The sequence below is a fragment of the Periophthalmus magnuspinnatus genome, chromosome 5, assembly GCF_009829125.3.
Source record: "Periophthalmus magnuspinnatus isolate fPerMag1 chromosome 5, fPerMag1.2.pri, whole genome shotgun sequence".
NCBI lineage: Eukaryota > Metazoa > Chordata > Actinopteri > Gobiiformes > Gobiidae > Periophthalmus > Periophthalmus magnuspinnatus.
This window is the reverse complement of record NC_047130.1, coordinates 23,509,903-23,533,314: the sequence shown is the minus strand read 5'-3', so window position 1 is coordinate 23,533,314 and position 23,412 is coordinate 23,509,903. Positions and strand designations below refer to the sequence as shown.

General features: G+C 37.8%; 1 protein-coding gene and 1 long non-coding RNA gene across 3 annotated transcripts; one reads left to right on the top strand and one right to left on the bottom strand.

The window, feature by feature from the left end:
• Positions 1-279: 279 nt before the first annotated feature.
• On the bottom strand, positions 280-16,915 carry znf362a (zinc finger protein 362a). 2 transcript variants are annotated; one of them, XM_033967353.2, is made up of 9 exons: positions 16,754-16,915; positions 12,866-12,929; positions 12,260-12,497; positions 8,635-8,760; positions 7,821-8,148; positions 6,029-6,253; positions 4,452-4,530; positions 3,382-3,540; positions 280-2,700 (listed from the first exon to the last, which is right to left on the bottom strand). In XM_033967353.2, the coding sequence occupies exons 2-9, from the start codon at positions 12,926-12,928 to the stop codon at positions 2,578-2,580; spliced, it is 1,341 nt and encodes a 446-aa protein (XP_033823244.1). In that variant the 5' UTR covers position 12,929; positions 16,754-16,915; the 3' UTR covers positions 280-2,577. The 2 variants fall into 2 exon arrangements, with proteins under 2 accessions (XP_033823244.1, XP_033823246.1); XM_033967355.2 differs by having other exon boundaries at positions 2,350-2,700; positions 12,260-12,464.
• LOC129456241 (uncharacterized) lies at positions 8,714-12,317 on the top strand. The gene is made up of 3 exons (XR_008648695.1): positions 8,714-8,793; positions 11,659-11,767; positions 12,243-12,317. It is a non-coding gene; the product is annotated as an uncharacterized LOC129456241 (long non-coding RNA).
• Positions 16,916-23,412: the final 6,497 nt, after the last annotated feature.

The following is a 23,412-nucleotide window of genomic DNA, read 5'->3' as shown; positions in this document are numbered from 1 at the left end:
TGAACTTTCTGAACTGTCCTGTGCACTAAATGTACAATAAACACTGTAAATATTCCCCGAGTCTACACTCTTTGGTCTGCTACACCCACCGTTGCGACAACATGCAAACATACAAAGGAGGTTCAGATGTACAAAACATTCCACGTTAAGTTTTTTCAAATTAAAAACATGAACTTAAAAACATGAACTTGGGAATGTGAGGTTGGACATGTGTGAACCTTGTGTGAGGAGCTTCAGAGATGGAGAAGAGAGAGTGACCCCAAGTAAATTACAAAACGTCCAGTATATAAATATTTATTATAAAACAAAAACAGATATGATGTATTTACAGTATAGCATGCTATGTCATAAAAGACTACTTAAAATAAAGTGGACTTAAAAATGGTAGAAAACGTAAGGCTTATTTGAAGGATTAATATTAATACTGCAGTGGCAAATTTAAAAACAATGTTCAAAATATTCAAAAACTCAAAATAATCTCAAACGTTTTGACAGAAAACAGTAACATGATACAAATACAGTTACACTGTAGTATGTTTTGGAAGTTGTTTGCATACAATGTGATTGACAGATTTGAGCAAAGATGAACCTCTAATACTGAGTAGACTCGGTACATTCAGACTCTTGCTGTTATCCAAAAGTATTTTAACATATTTATTTGGTCATCTTTGGGCCTAAGGCAGGAAATACTTTGGACAATTGTCAGTTTTTCCATTTCCATAATTGCAATAGTGTAGCATAATGACCATGATCTTGTTAAACAAAAAATCCAATCAATCTGAATTGGTTCAGTGCACTTGGGGGATTTTAGGACATTCTCCGCTACTTTGGGACTAAGGCGGGAAACATAGAATAGACAGCTATGGTTTTAAATTGTCAAACCAACATTAAAGGGCCCATATTACGCTATTTTCTGATCTATGCTATAATGTTGTTTGCTCATCCAAAATATATCCAAAAATATACACAAGTTTAAGCACAAAACCTACAATTTAGGTTGAGTTCTTCTCTCAAACAGAAGACACTCCTTGTGATGTCATGTGGTAATACAACTGCTCCACTGTGTTTTTAAACACCATACAGCTTCACTAGAATCATTTGGATGATTTCAGCCAGTCTGTACTGAACAAAAGGTAAAATGTAGCTGTAACTTTAAAACTACAGCTTCATGACATCACAGGGTGGAACAGAGCATTCTGAGCTTTGGAAATGTGGACAGTCTAATAATAACATGTTACTCAAATGTGTGTGAATGAAACAAAATACAAACCCAGATAAGTCTTGAGGAGATAACAGCATTATAACATGAGTAAAGCTCACAAGAGTTCACTTTGTGTAATATGGGACCTGTAAGATTTGCCAATTGACTTGTGCATGTACATACCTCAGATATACAAAATGAAAGTGTAAAAAGAATAAAATAAAGTGTGCATTTTGGTAATGATTAGTAAATTAGTCCAAAAGTGTCTAATATATACTTATAGTACAATACTCTGTACACCATTAACAGTACATTCTCTTTTCTCAAGCCACTTGTACACAGCTTGAGGAAGATGTTTCTTCATTATGCAAATATAGTATATTTAATAACTAATAACAGGTAGTATAAAAAGAGTTATCATAACATAAAATGTTAGTATCTTCTACTAGCTGCCTTGGGCATTTTTTACTTTTTTCAAATGTACACTAACATGTTTAAAGCCTGTTTTTGCAGGCTAGAAAGTGCTGCAAATCATCTTTGGATGTTAAAGTTAATACAACTGGAATATTGTGGAAAAGTCTCTTGACTCATATTTAAGTGGCATGTTTTTTGCTGGATGTCATAACTGACGCAACCTTCTCCATTCATCCAGGTTTTGAGCTACGACAAAGAAATCCTCGACTTCTAATCCCTCTAAAATATACAGTTAATCATTGCTTACAGCCACTATCATCATAACAAACACACAAATTAACTTTATACTGCAGGAGCCCTCTCACATTTTGATTAAACTTCTAAGAGTCACTGAACTTTTCCACAATATCTGACACGTGCCAGTCCCGTTAATCAACAAATACAGAAATGGAAATAAAAGAGCACCCTTTGTTACTGGTAAAATGTGGCATTGTTTTTGGATCCAGTCAAACCCTAGGGCCACACAATATATTACAAATACTTTAGTTTTGGTTCAGTTTTATTTTATATGTTTAGATTTTGTCCCATATCTACAGCATTGTATTGCTTCATAAATGTGAAGTTTAATTTAAGCTTTTACTTTACAATTGTGATTTAGTTAATATTCAAATATAAGGGTGGAGATCTTTCAAACAAATATTTTTTAAGGTGACATTTCTGCTACTTTGGGGTTCATTTTACAGTGCATTGATCACTATATGCAAGACCTGAACCTCAACTGAAACATTTACATATTAATTTTAGCACAATTAGGATGGATTACGAAAATATCTAGAAAAATATCAAGATAATACATTTTGCCAATAGTTGAATCGTTTTGAATAGTTGTAAATGTGTATTACATTGTGCAGCGTTTGTCCAGATAAGTCTTTATACCAGAGCAGAGTTGGTTGTGTCGTGGCTCAGATCAGGGCGATGCGAATGGGGATGGAGGGAGACTCTGTCCGGTGAATGGGCGAGTGGTGATGAGAAACTAAGTGTTCAACCATCGTGTGCTTCGTCATGTGCTTCATAAGATACGTCTCCTGTAGGAACAAGAGCGAGAGGAGTAGATTAATGCAAAGAATGACTATAAATTATAATACTGACAACAATCTATCTGTTTTACTAGTTTAAGTTCACCATCAAAATATTTCAGTTATGTGTGATTGCTGCATCTGTCTTGTTTAATCAAGTAGAATCTATTTGTGCAATCCGGGAAAGTTGTGAGATGGTGTTCCTCTTTTCTCAATAAGTTCTCAAATAACGTAAGAAAAAAAAAGTAAAATTCTGAAAGAAAGTATTGTGTTTCTGACAGGATAGGAGATTGGAACATAGATGATGATAGTACATCTGCAAACGGGGTGAAGTTTCTTACTGCATCGGCGAATATTTTGTCTTGAAGCAATTTAAGTGATGTAGGAATTTGTCTAGTGTACAGCTGTGTTTCACAACCAGAGGTACGAGGACCTCTGTAGGCCACGCAAGCATCAGAAAATAAAGTGAAATTTAATAGCATTTGAGGTGTAAAACGGTGTAAATTTGATACCTTAATGTTTAACCTTTTGGAGCATATATCATTGACAGTACAGTATATTAATAATTAGATTTACTTGTGCCAGAGTCAGGGGGAACTCTGAGTGTGTGACAAAGGTTAGGGGGTGCAAAAAGGTTGGAAATGTAAGATAATTGTGGTCTTTGGAAATTTACGACAGTTGTGGTCTTACTGAGGTGTATGCGCGGCCACACATGCTGCAGCAGTAGGCTTTGGCGTTCTTGATGGCATGAGCAGACAGGTGGATCTGAAGGGAGGCAGAGTCCGAGTAGGCACGATAACAGTTTGAACATTTGAAGGGTTTGTCTTTGTTGTGCTGTCTCTGGTGTGACTGAAACAGGAAACCACACACACACACACATTGCAACTTTAGGTGATTGCTTCACTGTCTTGCAAAGTTTGTATTTCATTTTCTCTTTTCAAAATCCTTCATTATTTGTGAAGTTACAATTACTGTGAGAATAGCATCACAATTTTAAGGTTATTCATCGTTTCTGACTCCACAGGCAAACAACAGTGAAATCCCTCATTCATTTTCATTCACATTGTCTTACAGAATAGATCACAATTCCTATTATCTGACCCGGTTCATGAAATCCAACTTTCTGAATGATAAAGTATAGTTAAAGCTCCACTGTGTAACTTCTTAAACAAATAATAGGTAAATATAAAAGCATGTTTTTAACGCACTGAAAAAAATGCATCTTTCCTGTGTGTGTGGTTACAATCCACAAACTGACGAATTATTTTATCGATACGGGAATGATGTATTATTCCACAGTATGGCATAAAACTGAAACTTCATGGAGAATGTTCCAGAAAGTTGCTTTTAACTTTCTATTTCTTTTTCCTCCAGTACTCCAGTTGGTAGACTGTTTGCACTGAACCACAGATTGGCAGTTTGAAACCAGTTTCCACATATGAATACTGTTGTTGAGTCCTTGGGCAAGACACGTAACTCACCTCGCCCCCAGTGTCTGTGAACACTGATGTGTGAATGTGTGACTGAGTGGGAGAGTAGTTCCTTGATGTAAAGCGCTCTGAGCGTCTTGAAGGAGGAAAAGCGCTATATATAAAAATGTGGTCATTTCCCATTTGCCATAAAACTACGTGGTGACGCAGATAAAATTCCAAATAAAAACCTTACACATGCTACATTTACATACAGAAATAGAACATGTGAACATGCTCTTGGGGGTAGGTCAAATCAGACTTGTACTTGTAAGAAAGTAAATGTTTCACCTGGAGATTAGATAACTGAGTGAACGCTTTGCCACAGCCTGGGTGGATACATTTGTAGGGCCGGTCTCCTGTGTGGATCCTGAAACCGACAAAAATATAACACATCAGAATTTTTTTTAGGTGAAACCAATTAATCACAAATCAATCCAAAATGTGTTGTAAGTAACAGAAAAGAAAAATCCAACAGATCAGTGTGGATGAAAAACAACTTTCTCCTGCTAAACTCTTCAAAGTCAAAGTCTTTGGCCACAGAAACAAAGAAAAAGTGTCAGCTGTCACCTCCAGTCTCTCTCTCTCTAAAACCTTCAAATCAGGCTAGAAATCTAGGGGTAACAATGGACTCAGACTTGAACTTTAACAGCCACATCAAATCAGTAACATCTGCAGCTTTTTACCATCTAAAATACATTGCAAAAATCAAAGGTAAACTGTCAAAACCAGACTTAGGGAGACTTATCCATGCATTTGTCTCCAGTAGGTTAGACTACTGTAACGACCTGCTCACTGGCCTCTCCAAATGAGAAGACAGCTGCAGTACATCCAGAACGCCGCTGCTCGGGTCCTGACTAGAACCAGGAAGTGTGAGCACATAAGTCCTGTGCTCAGGTCTCTGCACTGGCTTACTTAGGTTCTTTAGCTGTGCATACGACTGACAGGTTTTTACTCTGCACTCTTCTGTTTTTGATGGTAATTTTATGATGATTATTTGTGATTATTTATGTTTTGATTTGTGTGATTTTAATGTCTCCCTTATTCTGTAAAGCACTTTGAATTACCTTGTGTACAAATTGTGCTATACAAAAAAACTTGCCTTGCCTATATATCATTGAAACTATAAGTAATAACTGACAATATATTTAATTTAGGAAAAGAATTATAACTGTGATTACTTTGATTATTTACATGCTCACTATTGAAATTACAAATATTTCAAACAGTTACTTCTTTAAGGTCAACATTTACTTGAACAGAAAGTAGAGAAGACCTAATATGTTCAGAATGTGTTGGGACACTTGTTTAGAGATTAGAAAAATGGCTTTACTCCAGGTTTTGAGTGGCAGAACAAGCACACATATCATTCTGAATATTTTTGTAATGAAGCTGAGCAATAATTGTATTCGTGATTATGAATTTGATTAATGGCACAGCTGTAGCATAAACCAAATCAAAATATCTTAACCTTATGAGGCCCAAACTAACCTAACCCAACAGGTGTGTGTCTGTACGTTTGTAAATTTTGTGTTTTAAGTTTAATAGCCATGTTTGTTCAATAAATGCAAAAACTGCTGAAAAAAACCTTATGAGGCATGAATCTGTAGCAACAATTTTGAAAGGCCATTCCTTAAAAATATGACCTGCTCTTCATCTCCGGTTTCCAGTTGCTCTATTGAAACTTTGATTATTTTGGGAGTTCACAATATTTAATTTTAGAGTGACATTTATTGTGACAAGTATAGCATTTTACGATTTCACAATTATTGACACAACAGTGACATGTATTCGCTTTCATTGAGATCACCAATCCCATAATGTGCGACCATACGCCTCAACCTGTTTGAAACCATATATTTTCAGACCTGGTGTGCTGCTGCAGATGGGACAGTTGTCGGAAACACTTCTCACAGTAAGAGCAGCGGTACGGTTTGACTCCCAGGTGGATGCGCAGGTGCTGGGACAGGTACGAAGCGTTGGCGAAGGTTTTGGAGCAATGTGAACACTTGTGCGGTTTGGCTTCAGTGTGTGTCTTTGAGTGTAACTGCATGTCTGACTTTGAGATGTAGGTCATGGGGCACACTTTGCACCTGCAAACAAGAACACGTCAGACAAAATTAATAGAACTGCAGTCTGCGGTATGAGTCAGATGAACCAGATGGAGACTTTTTGAAAAACTATATATAGACCAGTGTACTACTACTATGTCGAACTATGCAACTGTCACTAAGTCAGTAACTGTCATGTTTAAGACAATTAGTCAAGCTGCTAAGGGAGCAGCTGGATCTAACTTTTTTTTTTTCCTCTCTTGTGTCTCCACAGATTTTACTTGTAACTTGGCCTGGTGGTATAAACTACGTGTCTCCGTGTAGACAGATAGGTTTAATGCCAATCTGTGGAACATAGCAGGCAAAGCAATAACATCTGCAAAGGTGGATCCTCCTACAGAAAACATTTTAGATTTTTAAGATTTTTTTCTAATAGAATAGAGAAGTAGATGGGGTTTAACCTTAGAAACATGCTTATTGGCTTAAAAGATGGTTCCTCTTTGATTGAAAAACAAATTTGCAATGACTTCTGCTTCTGAAAACAGTTAGAAACAGTTGTGTCAGTTTGTGTCAAAACTGCGGAGATTCTGTTTTGACTATGAAACAGACGGTAGTACAGATTGCGGCTAAATTAAAGTCCATGTCACTGAGGTATGAGGTTGACTTTATTAGGTAGTGACCGTGTAACTTATGAGTTAATGTTGTTTATGAGTGTACATTGATTACCAAGCACCAAGATATTAAACAGCAGTAACTGTGTTTACTCAAAGGTAAAGTTTCCAAGAATAAAACATGCCTGCAGGGCACTTTCACGGTCCATGCAGTAGTTACTGGTATGTAACTTGATAATACTTAGAAAATTTAGTTACTAATTGCTTATTATTGATTTGCTTGGATAATCCCATAGTATGGCATTAAACCTGTCTATCTTGCATTTCCTCCATTCCAGGTGCTCAAAAATACCTTTAAAATTATGGATTTTACTGGTAGATGGCCTGGCAGATCTGACCTGAAACTTGGTCAGGAGGTGTTGCTCACTTCATGAGGACAGATCTGTTTAATAATACACAGTGGACCATCCCAGCCAAAGCAATAACATCTCCATGGACAAAAGTTACATAGTGCACCTTTATGTTTATAACTGTATTACTTTTTAAAATTATGTCTGATTAACTTTTTTGATTCACTGCACATTTAATGTTATATAAATGTTTTATGCAAAACATTGGAACAAGGGATAGAAATGGTCCTTTGACTATAACCCGGTGTGTTTACTTTCATGTTGAATCGTGTCTGTTCATTAACATGCATTGTCCCAATCAAATAAATAAATACATTTAAGTAGTATAGTTTATATATTTTTTGGATACTCTGATTATGATTATGTGGGAAAATCTAAATCACAAATAGTGGTTACTGTCATTATTGAAATCATGAATATTTGAAGCAATTTATGTTCCGTCAAAATCTGTGGGGGAAAAATAAACATTATTACTTTTTAAAATTTTGTCATTTTGGTAGATTAGACAAGGGGCTTTGCTGTAGTGTTAAAATGCTTGGAGTAATTCAATCCCTGTTTTTAACCACCACTAATCCTTGGATCTCTCACCTGTAGGTCCTCCCCTCTTTGGCCGTGATGGTGACACAGGACTGCTCGTTGCCTGAAGCTAAGATGGGGTAGGGCACCACAAACACAGAAGAACCGTTCTCTGCTTTAATCCTTTTATGGCCCCTCTCGACTTTGGGAGGGGGGCCCAGCAGTCCCACCAGCCCTCCAGGGTTTTTCCCAGGCTCCATGCAGTGGGCGGGGGCCAGTCCAGGGATCAGGTGGGCCCCCGGAGCCCCACCCAAACGACTGTGGGTGCCTGATGGTGGCGTGGTCGGGCTGATAATGTCAGAAGTGTTGAGGTTACCGGTTCGAGACGCGAGGGCCACACCTAGAAACAGAGGGATAATTACATGGTGTAGAGTGGATTATAATGTGGTGATGCTCTGAGATGGGGGCAGGGGCCTGTACTCCTATATAACATCTCCATGGAGACAAGCACGTAACAGACCCACCAAGCATATGCGATTTTGTTTTTGGGCACCAGATGTGAAATAGTGAAACTTCTTGGGCCAATTATCTATTCAGAAAACAGAATGAGAGCACTTTGTGTTGCCAGATCCTATGGCAAAAACTAGTTTAAAAATGTATAGTGTGTTCTCCGTATTTGACACCTAATAGCATTCCAGGTCTACTTGTTATTGTATAGCAATGTTTAACCAGTAGGATATTCTATCTTAAACACACGGATAAGGTTACGTTATGTTTAACTAGATCTGAATAGACTGGGCACCACACCTTTGAAAAATTGCGCCTCCATATCGGTAGATTATTATAAAGGCATTGCTGTTTGAATGAACCAGAAAGTACAGGTCACCTGATACGTGGTTGGTCCGTGAGGGATGGTCTATGAGTTGTCTCAAATGCCAGTCTTCCCACAATCCTCTGGCTTTTATGGCGGATTTATCATCAAGGTTCAAATTCACATCTCCAAGGATACGCCCTGGAAAGAACGCACAGTACCACTTTAATCCAGGTAAGAACAATATTTACACAATTTTAATATACAAATTCAAACTTTATGAAGTTGGGCTGAACAAAAAGATTCACAATGAATCAATTATTTGAATAATTGTAATAAAATGCTAATTATCTGGGCTATACAGCATCCAAAATATGCCATGTGCTGAGAGAAGGGATTTAGAAATGTGAAATATATCATTTTTGTGTTTTTGATGAAATCTCATTTTGCTCTGTAGGTATACCATACTAAATACTTGATTTAGTAAAAAAAATAAATATTATATGTTATTCTTTACAGTAGGGTACCTTGTTTTACCAGTGCATGAAAAAGACACATATTCAGAAGCCTTTCATGATCTAGCAACTAGTCACTTAATTAAAAAGGCCAGATTAATCAATTTGCAGAATAATTGTTAGTTGCAACTGGCAGCCCTAGTTCAGTTCAATTTACCTTTACTCCTATTTGTTTTGCACTTATTTGTTTTATTAAAGGTGCACTAAGTAACTTTTCTGGTTAAGGGCAATAAACTTATCAACAGGTTAACAGGTGAAGTATCTAGGCTCAGTTAGAGGTAAGATCTGTGGAGACATGACTCTGTACAAGAGTGTTTTGTTTTTTTTAAGCATTAAAAACATCTTGATGAATGAATGTCAGATAGATACGTTTAATGCCATACTCTGAAACATTCCAGGCAAAGCAATAACATCTTTATGAAGACATGCTGTCCACCAGAAAAGTTGTTTTGCCCTTTTTAACCTGCACCTTTCAAACAGGCCCTACTGAAATGGGGGAGTCAGAATACAGTTCCAGATCTGCACTTTTTGTACAGTTTTGTCACTAAACTTATCATTGGTAATATATTCTTGTTGTCATTTAAAGTCAGTAATTGTATAATCAACATTTCTTTCTGACGTGTGGTATTGGTACATTTGTCTCAACTAACCAACTGAAACTCAATAAAAAACAAACGGCCATCAGCCCAAGGAGAGGACTGTTTGCTTAACAAGGCCTGCTAATGTGGCTCCATGTGAAATGTGAGCTTTGTTTACTTTATTTACTTTACATACCTGGAGCTGAACCATTAAGAACGCAAATAGAGCACACCTGGTTTAATGCAAATCTCTATGTACACAGTAATTGGCAGTATGTTGAGTCAATGTACAGTCTGTACGGGCCCAGTGTGTCTGAACTGTATGAATTCAAATGGCATACTCCTATACTAGTAATATTAAGACAGGATGAACAGACATAACTAAAGGTGCCATATGTAACATTTATCATGAGGGTCTGCCACTAGGTTGTGTGCATGGAGATTTTATTGTCTTACTTGTTTCCATGGAAACAACCCACTCACAGTAAGGGTGTGTCCACAGTTGGTCTTTTTTGGTCCAAATATTAGCCAAGTTTGAGTCCTAAATTAGACTTGATTTGGTCCTGTTGTACTCCAGGTTTAGTTGTGGTCTAGTACAGAGTTAGTTCTGTGTTTACTCTCAGTATAGCCTTCATTTTTATGTAATAATTGATTTATGAATTTGACTGTATCCTCTTCATTTGGAAAAACTGTGTTTTTATATATATATATATATATATATATATATATATATATATATATATATATATATATACACTTATTTTTTTAACAACGAATATTATGTATTATATTATGTTGGATACATTAGAAGATATTATTCTTCATAATAATATTGGTTCCTACTTATTGTTGCGGTACAGCACATTTGAGGAGCGCACCAAAAAAAATGTAACAAAATGTAAAAAAATGCACAGAAATGAACTCAAGTTGCTGAATAAAGACGAGCTGTAACTGTCCTGCCATGTTGGTTTATTTAAGCAGGACATGGATATGCTTAGGGCAGGTAGAAGGTAGAAGGCTGTAGGGGGCGCCATTACGGAATAAATGAATCTTTGGTGCAACACCTAAAGAAGGAGGAAAATGACATAGGAAATTTTAACAAGGATGCAAAAAGGGTTGTAAATGCAACAAGACCATCGTGTGGATGGAGTCTGCTTTATCTTTGTGAATCAGTGACTACAGGAAAAAGACACTGCGACACTACAGCGGAGCTGCGCCAGGACGAAGAGGCGCGGTCAGTGGAACTGTGAAATACGTCCGAGTCACTATTAATCATTTCTTATGTGTCCAGCCTCGTAGGTTGATCATTAAAATTAAATTTGTTACAATATTTCAAAAAGCTGTCATTTTTATTTACAGTACAGTATAGTTTTTGGTTTTGTTCTATAATACTGTGCTTATTTTTTTAAATGTACGAAGGTTTAAACTTTGAGTGTTTAAACAAGATGTGAGAAAATGTTAATGTCTGTTTGAGAAAAGTGTATAAAGTGTATGGAGAGGGGTTTTACAGTCTTAAAACATGGAATATTTGTAAAAAAAAAATAAAGCTGACTACGTTTACGTTTGCTTATTGTGGGTTATTTTTGGAACGTAACTCTCGCGATAAACAAGGGAACACTGTACTCCCATAATCCTCTGGCTTCGATTTGATACATCATTTCCCACAAATGAGGTGAAGCCACAAGTAAGACTTAATTCTCAGAATTCTGTCTTAACACAAATATGAGGACATCTTGTGGTCGCCAAGGCTCTTGCATGAAAGAAATAAAAATAACTTAGGGATGAGCTCAACATGATGACAAATGTGCCCTCAATTGATACTGCAGCTGTAATACAAATCTACCTCCCTATGCTAGTTATAGATTAATTATAGTGAGCAGTTAGGGGGCTCAACAGTGACCACCCACCACTTGGATAAAGGTTAGGGTTAGGTAACCCTAACCGTAACAGACCAGTGTGTTGTTTACGCATATCTTGACATGTTTCGGACACTTTTCCTTCCTCAGAAGGACTTGATGTTGCAGTGACATGTCTTGCCTACCTGCTTTGGTTGGGGAATAGCGCCATCTGCAGTAAGAGTTCTCCAGGACAGACAAATGCGCAGCTGATATCAAGGTATGTGTAAAAAACACACTGGTCTGTTAAAAATAACCTTTATTTGGAAATAATATTGAAAGGCCAAAATGAACCTCTTTGAAGTGGTATATTCTTATCAAATTTCCCCATAGACCCTTGAAGAAAAAATCTATTTTAAGTTTGAAAGCTTGCTCGGGGCTGATCAGCTAGTCATTAACTAATGAACACAACCCATAGTTTTTTAAAAAAGAAATATGTTTCTGAAATGTATACAAACATTTCTGCAAATTTTTGCTTTGAAACAAATTTTTAGATGGAAAACAACTATGTTAGGGACATTAGTTACCAATAGTTGGTTTGTCTCTGTCGTGCCTTTAAACTGGTACTATATTTGATTTTTTCCTGGAACCAGAACGGACTTCTAGACAAATCCAGTCATTCTAATGAAATGATACATTCATTTGTTTCTATTCCTGTGCACCCTCACACGATTACACTTATATTTTCCCTTCAGATCACCTGGAACAGTACCTGTGACAGAGCTGGAAGCGGGCCGGGCATGCAGGGCAATGTCGGGCTGGGGGGGGCCGTGGCCGGGCTGGGGGGGGGGCAATGTCTGGTTCTTGGACGTCCCGTGACCTTCGACCTGAGTGGGCGGAGACAGGAGAGGCACTTGGGACGCTTCTGAGACGGGGGAGAGGTGAGGAGGCCGCGTCTTCTCTGCCATCAGCTGTTCCTTGATTTTATTGATCAAGACTAGGTTATCCAGCTGACACAAGAGAACAGCATTTGTGACAAGAACATTTCACATTTTAACTTGGCAAATAAGTAACACAATTTGATGGATCTGTCCTCACTGGACCAGTAGGATCACAAGAAAATAATAAAACCTTTACTTTTTTGCCAAGTGTGTATGCAGTGCTGTCTCCCTCTGTTGGTATATACCAGACACTACACCCACATTTCACATTAAAAGGATGGGCAAATATAAAATGGATGGATTGGATCATTTTGACATCTGATTATCAGACATGTTTACTATAGTAGTGTGCTCATTCTCTTTTATTGTTTACATGCAGCACTACATCCTTGTTTAGGACAATACTGTCTTTTACAAACATGTCACAAATTTCTCACCTGTCCGTGAACTGCAGGAGGTGGAGGCCAGAAGTATGGACTGTTAAAACGAGGTTCAGCCATCCTAAGAAAAAAAGAAAAGAAAAAATAGAAAAAAATATTTGTATTTACTTAAAATACACTTTATTGTCTCCACAGGGTAATTTGTCCTGGTGTGTAAGACTAAAAGGTTGACCAGTGAATGAAATAATTAAATAAAAATTGCAATTTGAGTGGTAGCATTTAGTAAATCACAAAGATTGCAGTTATTTTGTACTCAACTAGCTTGACAACACTCTTTTATGAAAACCTTAACTGCAGATCTTTAACCCAATCATGACAATATTATACCTTTTTTTTACATGTCCCACCACTAGTCACTCTAGGGTTTGGCCCACATATACAGAATGCTACAAAACAAGTACCATAGTGGCTTTTTACATTATTGTTGCTTATAAATTCATGTGTAGAAGTATTGTTAGCACTGAAAGCGGTGGTTTGAAAGCTGTGAACCCAAACAACAGCTGACTATTTGATGCCTTCATTTCTGATAACTATTCCCTTCTTGTCTTATGACCATTTTCAAAGAGGTTCAGTGTTAGCTTTCCACTGGGCAAAGGATAAATCACACAAATATTAGGCTACGCCACCACAGAAATAACTGCAAAGGGGAATGGCATTGTGTGTGCAGCTAGCTTGACAATACTCCCCACTATTATCAGAAGAAACAGAGGTGATCTCAATCTATGGATCTGTGACATAAGGGGTCCCAGACAGTTATTGTATAGACGCACAGACCTCAGTGTACACATGAAAAAGGACCAAGCACCAAAAAGGTCAGTACATTTTAAACTGTTACAAGCCATAATAACTATAATATCTATAATAACTATGAAGAGGTATTATCCAAAAACAGATGTGCAATTAAAAGTAATCAGAAGATGCTTGAAAAAAAACTTGTTTGGCTGTGTTTTCATATGCCAAATGATTTTAGTGCATTTAAACTTTACTTTCACTGTTTTAATCCCTGTAACAAAAGAGAAAACTTGATCATTTTTGTGATTTAAGTCTTTATATTCTGATGCAAAAAACTTTCTGTGGGGAAAATTAATACAAAATATCTATCTTCTGGGCTTTTTATAAACAATCCGTCATAAAAGTGGCTACGCTAGTTTAAAGTAGTTTACAATGATCGTAACCATAAATAAATGATTCAAGATTGTGCAAAGACCTGGACACACATTTTCAGGGTACTCTGTTGGTCGTCTAATATGGCTATGTATGTTAACATCTGCTCTTAAAGTCAAACTATTTAAGTCAAATCAAAAAAGATAATAAAAACCTACTTTTTTCTTAGTAATTCAATTAGATTTTTGTAAAGCCCAAAATCACAACAGCAGTTACCTCTTTAAGCTGAACAGGAGAATTAATTTAACCAACAGAAAGTTAGAAAATCAACAATGAAACGAACATTGGTCAAGAACAGACAAGCAGATTAATCAACAGAAAACAAGCAAATGGATAACTGTCCTAGAACATCCCCTGTCCTTAGATCCTCCTTCTTGGCAAGGGAAAAAAAAAAAAAAAACTGTGGGAAAAGAGAAACCTCGAGGAGAACCACAATTCGAAAGCAAAAAGTACTAACATCCACTACTACTAACACGATCTGTTATTACTATTCTATTATTTACTAGAATTTATCACTATTTACTACTAACATATCTCCCAGGTTACCTTCAGTCTCTGCATGTTGCCGTGTTGACAGTGCCGTGATGACATTTATTAGTCATTTTTAATATCTATATAGTCTTTAATCTAATTGTAGTTGCTTTATTTAAAATCAGGTCACTCTGTCTCTTTCTTTTCTCTCCTTCAACTTATTTTGAGACGTTTTTTTTCGATTGCGTTCTTTGGCACGCTGCACCATTCCTAAGTCTGTTTGGTTTAGCAGAGGCATAGCACAGTCCACGTGTGAGAGCCAAAAGAAACAAAAGTGATACCTCCAGGGGTACAGGCCCACAGTAAAGCCCACAAAATATTTCTCTTAAGCAGCCAGTTGGGATCGCTGCACTTCCTCGAGCGCTTTAGCTGAAAGGGAACCTACAGGGGGCCAACTGTATATAGGGGTAGGGCAATATGCAAAAAAATTTCTTATAGCGAGATCACAATTTTAATTTTATCGCAACTCATGATTTACATTAGGATCTTTATATTGCCTTTAACAAGTCATATTTGTTTATAAAGCTACCCAAAGTGCTGTACAAAGGCAATATAAAGTGCAATCTTATAAAATAAAACATGCAAAAACACGATAAGACAATCCAATACAAGTGTCCCGCTCAGCTTGTGTTAATCGCCAGTACAAATTCCTTTTCAACAAAAAATTAAAAAAAATATTTAAAGATTGGGCTGTTCTAATACACAGAGGAAGACTGTGCCAGAGTCTGTGACCAGCTACAGCAAAAGCCCAGCTCCATCTAGATTTTAACCAGGAACTTGGAACATCCAAAATCATCTGGTCTGCTGATATCAAAGTTGTACCGGGAACATGGACAGAAAGAAGCTCAGAGAGATAAAGAGGGGCCAACCCATGCAGACATTTAAAAACCATCATCAGAATCTTAAAATCAATCCTGAAGCTGACGGGGAGCCAGTGCAGACAGGCCAACACGGGAGAAATGTGCTCATAACATTAACATTTACAGGTAACAAAAATTATCTGCTTCTTCTGAGAGAAACACTTACCTGTGATTGGCTAATCCACCTGTCACTCACTCACAGCACGACATACACTGACCATAGGACGAGTGGTTAGGGCAAAGTATTTGTTTAAGTATAGAGTTGCATTAAACAGATAAATACCAAAATAGCATATCATCACAGAGATAATATCAAGATTTGTATCACTATTTCGCTCAACCCTAGATAGATGTCTATTTTAGCACAAATGACAACCCCCAAAACCTTAAGACAATATATGCTCAATTAAAAAAATATTCATCATTGTCATCTGTGAGGACCATAGGGCTGCTACCCCAATGTAGGGCCCAAAGGTTTTGGACAAATAAGGGCATGGTCTAAATATGTTTGCACCATGTTTTTACCATTACAAATAATGGTGAATATTGGTACCCAACTGTTACAATATGCCCCATTTGGTATGATTTGCTATGAAACAAGCATATGTGGGCTCAGTATAGGCCTATAACTAGTAGTAATTGTGTAACTAACCTTATATGAAATGGCAATGCCCCTTGAGGGTGTAGAAATGCAGTAAAACAGGTCTTTTGCATATCTTTCTAAGTTAGAACATGGAATAATTCATATCCTTATTGAGGTTTAAGTTCATGTTAACTTTTGAGCCAGTGATTATAACCCGCTTGGACTGTGCAGCTGCTGCTCTCTGTAACAGTGCGCCGCCTCTCCCACAAACCCAGACAGTTTATTAAAAAATTCAGACAAAAGGAAAACAAAAATGGCAGCCTGGTCTTATTTCTATAAGCTCTGGACGCCATGTTTTGCAGAGCCCAAATTTAGCTCATGTTATATCCCCCCAAGTCCACGAAAACGACACCATTGACCCGCGTCGTGCCATATTTGCATTACGCTACGGGTGATTGTTTACTTTGATGCAGGTTTGAATAGCCCGGCTCGAGGATAGAAAAAAAGCGGACACTTCCTACAGCTATCAGCGCTGGCGTCGCAGCATCCAAAAACGCACCGTCTCCTGCACATTGCACATTCATAAAGCCTGCTTGACTCGCTTTACATAGAAAATGATCTTTACGCAGCACTATACGCACACCATCAGTACTTTTGCACGACTTAAATAACCACAAATAGAAAAATGCGTGATTGCACAGAGAAAAGAGATAGAAACGGAGAGATTGCGCTCAGATCAAATCCTACCTGAACCAGTCCGGGAAAGAGATTTTTTGATAAAGGATGGAGTCCCGTTGAGGCTGTATCGGGTCGGACTCCAAGCCTTCCGGGTCGCCTGCTGTTCACTTCTGGGTGCTGCAGGCGACCACACAGAATTTAACCCATTTCTGGCGAGTGTGACTGTTGTAGTGTGTGCCGCTCAGTGCAGAAGATGTGCTGTGCATGTGTGCGCCTTTTGTGTGCGTAATGCGGCGTTGGATGGACAGCACATGCACAACTAAATGGAAAAAAGAGCAGCAGTCAGTCTTGAATTCGTCTTTTTTTTCTTTTTTTTTTTCTTTTTTGAGTAAGGACATTCTGGGGGTTTGAATGAAAAACGATTGTGTTTGTGATAGTTATCTAATGTAGGCTAAATAATGATTTTGAAATGTCCACAAATTACAGTATCCTTGTATATAAACTAGTTTTTACTTCAGATGAACCATGTAATTTTTTCACTTGCTTGTCTCATGAAGATTTGCCTGAAATGCTTCTCACCGTATCACAGCTCTGACCTGTAACTTGGCCTGTTGGTGTCCATGGAAACAAGCAGGTTGCATAATTGGAAAGTTGCATACTACACCTTTAAAGTGCTATTAAAATTCCAGACAGGTTATAACCTATTTACATAGTATCAGCGTGAGAGTGACAGGGCTGTAACGTGCAGTGTGCTGACAGGGCAGTAGAGGGCGCTGCTGTTACAAACTAGAACAGGTCTAAACATAATCACTCCCCCACTTCACCTTTTCTAGACCTTAGATAACATGTGTCAAATTCAAGGCACCGGGGCCAAATACAGCCCGCCATGTCATTTTATGCGGCCCGCGACAAGGTAAATTTAAATGTATCACTGTCTTAAAATGTCAGTTTATCAGGAGTTATGCAGTTACAAAGACATATTTTTTTTATACCTTTGTAAATTTGATATGAACCATTTTGCTGATGTGGCCCTCGGCGACTGTCAACTACCTTTGGCATAAAGACCTAAACCAATAAATCAAGCCTATTCAAATGACTATATTCCTTGATAGAAAAGATGTAGGGCATGGGTGTTGAAACTTTTTTTTTTACTGAGGGCCGGAGCTTGAAGCATATTCGAAGCGGAGTGACCACAAAACAGTGGTCAATACTTTGATTTCAGATGGGTGCATTTGATACACTTTTGACGCCACGACCATACCTTTTAATACACCTTGGAACATTAATTTTAGGTCTGTTTCACAACAAAATGTGATATTACTGAGGGTATAGTGGTAGAAATACTTAAATAGCTAAAAAAAAAAAAAAAAAAAAAAAACGTCTGTATGATCAATTGGGCCAGTTCAGCAGAGGGCCAATAAAAATGGTCTGAGGGCTGCATTTGGCCCCTGGACCGTAGTTTGGATGCCCCTGATGTTGGGAGTTTATTATTGCTGTCCTACCACAATGCAATACAACAATACACTCACAGCAGTTATTTTATTTACAAAACAAATGATACAAAGAAAGAATAAATAAACAAAAACAAATCAACCTGGGTGATTAGGACCCCACCTCTCTCACTTTCTAACACCTCCTCGCTGTGTCTTTAATAGGCTTTGAACAATGAGATTTAGAGATAATCCTGACAGTGTGTAGTTGCACTTTTACATCTTTGCAGACCTTTCCAGCTGTCACCGAAATCTAAACTCACTGTAGATATGGGCTACAGGAGAGAGGTTGAGCAAGCACCAAAGGGACAGTTGACTATGGGTGCAGTTTGGGGCTAAACTGGGAACTAAACCTAGATTTGACCATGACTAAACTAGAACTAGGACTGAAACAGGCCAACTAAACTAATCAAGAATGTATAAGGACTCATATTAGGACCAAACTAGGACAAGTGTGAACCCACCCTAAGACTCACAACAACTAAACTGGGACTGGAGCTGGAATTAAACCCTAGACCAGGACTAAACCAGGAACAAAACACGAGCAAACCTAATCAACATGAGGATCGAACTGAGCGAAAACCAGGACCAAACCAGGTTAATGTGAACACATCTTTAGATCCACAATGGAAATTACTTTGGCATACAAATTCTTAAAATAGCCCCTACTGCTTAATAACAAAGAGATGTGTGAATATATGGTTCAAATATGTGAATACATGGTTCAAATGTACACACCAATTTGTATGAGCCGTACAAGTAAACAAACAAATATACCATTTACAATAAGGGGGTGATAAAATGCAATACAAAGATGAAAACCCCCCTAATTAGAGATTTCAACTTCTGAGGTAAAGCTACACATATTTGCAGTTTCCTTCCAGTTCTGTATATGACAATTGATGATGTGCATACAGTATTTTCTACCTAATTAAATAATTGATTACGTAGGATTATTCAAACATGTTTTGACTGTAACAGCAAATGCAAAGTTCTGAAAGCTTGTACGGGATACGTGACAAAATGTCTGAGGGTGTGTTCATATTTGCACACTCCCTACATCAAATTGCGACTAAACAAGAACTGGAACAGGACCAAGTTTAAATCAGGTCACAAAAAAAACACAAATTACACTTCAAAACGTGCATTTCTTTGAGATTCTTGCTCAGCTGTGTTAGAACTGTTTGAGCCTGTTTCGCTCCCATTTCTCAAACAAAATTGTCAATAACTTTAAATCGTCATCCTATCCCTCTGACAGTGTCCCCCCACAGCTATTTAAAGAGGTCGGGGGGATGATTGGCTCAGACATGTTGACTATTGTTAACAGTAGCCTTGACACAGAAACTGTCCCTGCATTCTGTAAACCGGCTGTACTTGCCCCTAGCAGTTTGTTGTTGGAACACTGAGCTATTAGTTGCTTAGTCGTAAGCTTGGACTGTGGGTTTCGAGGTAACGATTTGTTCCAAATCCTATTCATGTAACCCCTCCGACTAGAGTCAGTGGAGAAGTAACATTCCATCAACAGAGCCTTGTTCTTGCATCTTGCTCATTTTCTCATCAACATCTGAGCCTGAATCTCGTAATATTATATATATATATATATATATATATATATATATATATATATATATATATATATATATATATATATATATATGCTATTTCAAGCATTTGTCTTGTTCTAGAGACAAATTAAAGTAAATTACTGTATGTCTGTGTAACCCCTCAGTTGTTCAGGTATGATCCATAGCAAAAGAAGAGTCATGTATGGGTTGGTTGTCAAATTTTTTTCATGTTCATAAGAACAGCTCAAAAAATGTCTAGGCTGGTCTTCATGTCCAAGATCTTTGAGAAAGCTGTTCTAGCACAATGACAAAAGTATTTGGACACATTCTACATTTTTTTAGTTTTTTAAAAAATTGCAGAATCTGCCATTTTAGTGCTTTTAGACTCGACTGGTGTTTTGACACTGTTGGCCATGCGACTCTTTTAAATTGGTTGGAAAACTATGAGTGTCGGGGAGCTGCCCTAGCCCATAAGAACCCATGGTAACACCAGTGTAACAAATACTTTGCAGAAATGTGTTCTATGTGGTCCACTTGGTCTGTGTATATCCCACATAATTTTCCTTTAAGGAAAAATAGGTCTGGGTTCTTATGGGTTAAACTGGTTCAAATCCTACCTCTCTCGGACCTGTTCTTTTTATGCTACACCTTCTCCCTCTTGGAAGGCTGCCAAAAAAACATGGCATATCATTTGCGTGTCGATGATACACAAATCTATTCACTGTATGTAACTTTGTTATGCTGGTATAAATACTCAGAGTTCAGATGCTCAGGAGGAGACTGGGGACGAGGCGTAGAGATGCTCTAAAGGAGAGAGACTTGCTTAGGACGCCGGGACGCTACCAGTGTGTGACCAGAACAGGCCTGGGCTCTGTCCTGTCCATATCTGCTGTAACAAAGATTAAACCTTTTTTGTATTTCAAAACTCACCAGGCTTCGCAAATGGATTATTATTCCTCAAAAGAGTTATTAATTTTCTACAACAATAATGGTCTCAGAAGAAGGGGCTCCACGAGTGGTCATCCAGAACACATTTTGTCATTTTTGTTTTCTTTCCTGATGCATGGAGCTTTCAAAGAAGAGCATGGATGGACATTGGGTCATGTCCTGGATTACCATCGCTGGATTTCAACAAGTTTTACTGTCCAAGGACAATGTATTTTGGAAATGCAAAATGCTTAACTGAAATTTTCATTCTCAACATACCCAATGGCCTTAGTTCTGATCCTTTACCATTTTTTATTAATCTCACAAAAGCTAAAATTCACATATTTACTTGATTGGCGTTTTTCAATCTTTTTTGGCTCCAAAATCTCCCGTGTGTACCACCATGCCGCTTTAATATCAAGGTGCAGATACAATCCCAACAACAATGGCTCTCCTCACTTCAGATGTTCTCACTTTTGGGACATAGTTGACAGGCTGCTCATCCTTTTAAGACAAGTGCTAAAATAAAAAAGGGGAGCAAAACTTCAACAGCATCTGAAGACTATGGAATGACACAACAGCACCCTTACCCTTCCCTGCCCCTGCTGTGATGACTGTGCCCAGTCACTAGCCCTGCCCCTTTTCCAGGTCTAGTCCATGGGACTGTGATGACTGTAGCTCCACCGTTGACTAAACTGTGAGACACTGTATAGAGGTGAAAATGTTTTGCTGCACTTTGCTTTACATCATATCTTGTATTGGGACCTCCTTGAATTTATTCTCTAGAGTAAAGTTTGAGCGTCATTATGGCTAACTACCAAGGGTGAAGTTCCCCTCTTGTTGTAACTAGCTAGTAAACAGTCAAACAGGTGGAAGTCCCTGCTATTTAGCGAACAATAAATAAGTGAACTCCTACCTAGGGTCACTAATTAGTAAAAAAGAAACAGGGTGAGAGTCCCTGTGTAGTTAAGTGTAAAGACGGGCAGGACATTTACATCAGGTCTAAGAATGGAGATATTATGTAAGTGCAAAATGCATGAAGAGTACATGTACATCGTGTCAATGCATGTTTTTTTAATGTTTTTTTTTTTTTAATTTATTTTCCCAGATCACTGCAGTGAGTTTAATGACATGCATGTACTAAGAAACGTCCAGCTGGTACCAAAATCCCTCCTCAATTGTAAATGGAAAGAAGAAACAAAATTCTTTCACAAATTCTCCAAATTGTATCTTTTTCAGATTTGGAGTGCATCATGTGTGCTTTTATTTTGTTACTTGTGGACTACTGCAATGCACGTTACACTGGACCTAACCACTTTATCATCTGCACAGCAAAAGAAAAATTCTAATCTGTCAACTGGACAAAAAGTTGCAGTTAGTCCAGAATGCTGATGCATGGCTGTGAACAGGGAGCAAAAAGCATGCACACATAACTCCAATTCTTGCTTCTTTGCACTGGCTTCCTGTTAATTTTAGAATTGGTTATAAAATGTTAGTTTGTTGTTTGTTGTTTGTTTTTAAAACTTTGAATGGACTGGCCCCACAGTACTTCCCAGACCTCATCCAAACCACTGCTCTGAGGCCTGAGGGCCAGCTCCAGCCCGTGGTGCCTAAGCTGAGACTTAAAAGCCGAGGGGACTGGCCCTTATCTGTGACCTGGCCTAAGATTTGGAACACTTTGCCCCCTCCCCATGTCCGAACAAGTGACTCTCGTCTTAAGACCCACTTTTGGTCTCTGTCTTTTAACACCTCCTCTCTTGTCTTATTGATTAGTTTTGAATGAGTTTATACCTATTTGTCTATTTTATTGCTTTTTTATTTTTATTATGTTTTTATTGTGGTAAATTTTGGAAACAGTCTTTGTTTAAAATGCGTATTGGATTTCATTAACATTTGTAAAACAGCAACACAAATACATATTTAGTGATCAATAACCTCTGAACAGAATAAGATATAAGTCAGTAAAGTGATTATTTTGTTATCCAAAATGTTAAGCTTCTTCTGCCAACCCCTCTCTGGGTTGTCCTCTCTGGTGCAGTCTCCCCCCTCCCCTTGGCTTACTTCTAGATTTATGGTCTAAAATGTCCCAGTTATAGCCCTAACTCTCCACTTTATAAAGGTATACATAAAGGTATCATTTAGCTTTGAAAACAGTTTAGATTATTTGAATTTGAATTTTTTTCCAAAAATCTGAAAACTTACTTATTGATAGAAAGATTTCGGATGTCCTCTCACTACAAAACCAACTTTCTCCAAAAAGATTTCAAGTGAAAGTGGGATTTGAAGTCTTTAAACATTATAGACCAACTTTTTTTTTTGCATTGCACCCTTCACATGCTGCTATGGTGAGTGTGGCAACCAGCCCATGTGACGACCTACAGAGACTTTTACCTTTAACCTCAAACGTAAAGGTCCACAAAATAAATAAATTAGATTTGACTTGCTTGTTTCCATGGAGATGCTACCATCACCATATGGCATTTAATCCAATTTTTCATGCATTTATTTTATTGTTTCATTGCTATTACTGTGAGCAGCTTCTCCACAGATGTGACATGTAACTTGGCTGGTGGCACCACTTGTTTGTTTTGATGGAGAAAGTTAAATTTAATGCCATACTGTGAAATATTCCAGGCAAAGCAATAACATTTCCATAGAGACAAGCAGACCACTAGAAAGGTCCCATAGTTCACTTTTAAGTTTTATTTTTTTCCATTGCTCTCTCACCTCCAGGCTGCATCTCTTC

Coding starts and splice junctions, on each gene's coding strand:
- znf362a (XM_033967353.2), bottom strand. CDS start 12,928: ATGGCTGAACCTCGTTTTAACAGTCCATACTTCTGGCCTCCACCTCCT. Junction 12,498..12,865: donor CTCCTGCAGTTCACGGACAG/GTGAGAAATTTG, acceptor CTCTTGTGTCAG/CTGGATAACCTAGTCTTGAT. Junction 3,541..4,451: donor CTCAGTTATCTAATCTCCAG/GTGAAACATTTA, acceptor TTCCTGTTTCAG/TCACACCAGAGACAGCACAA.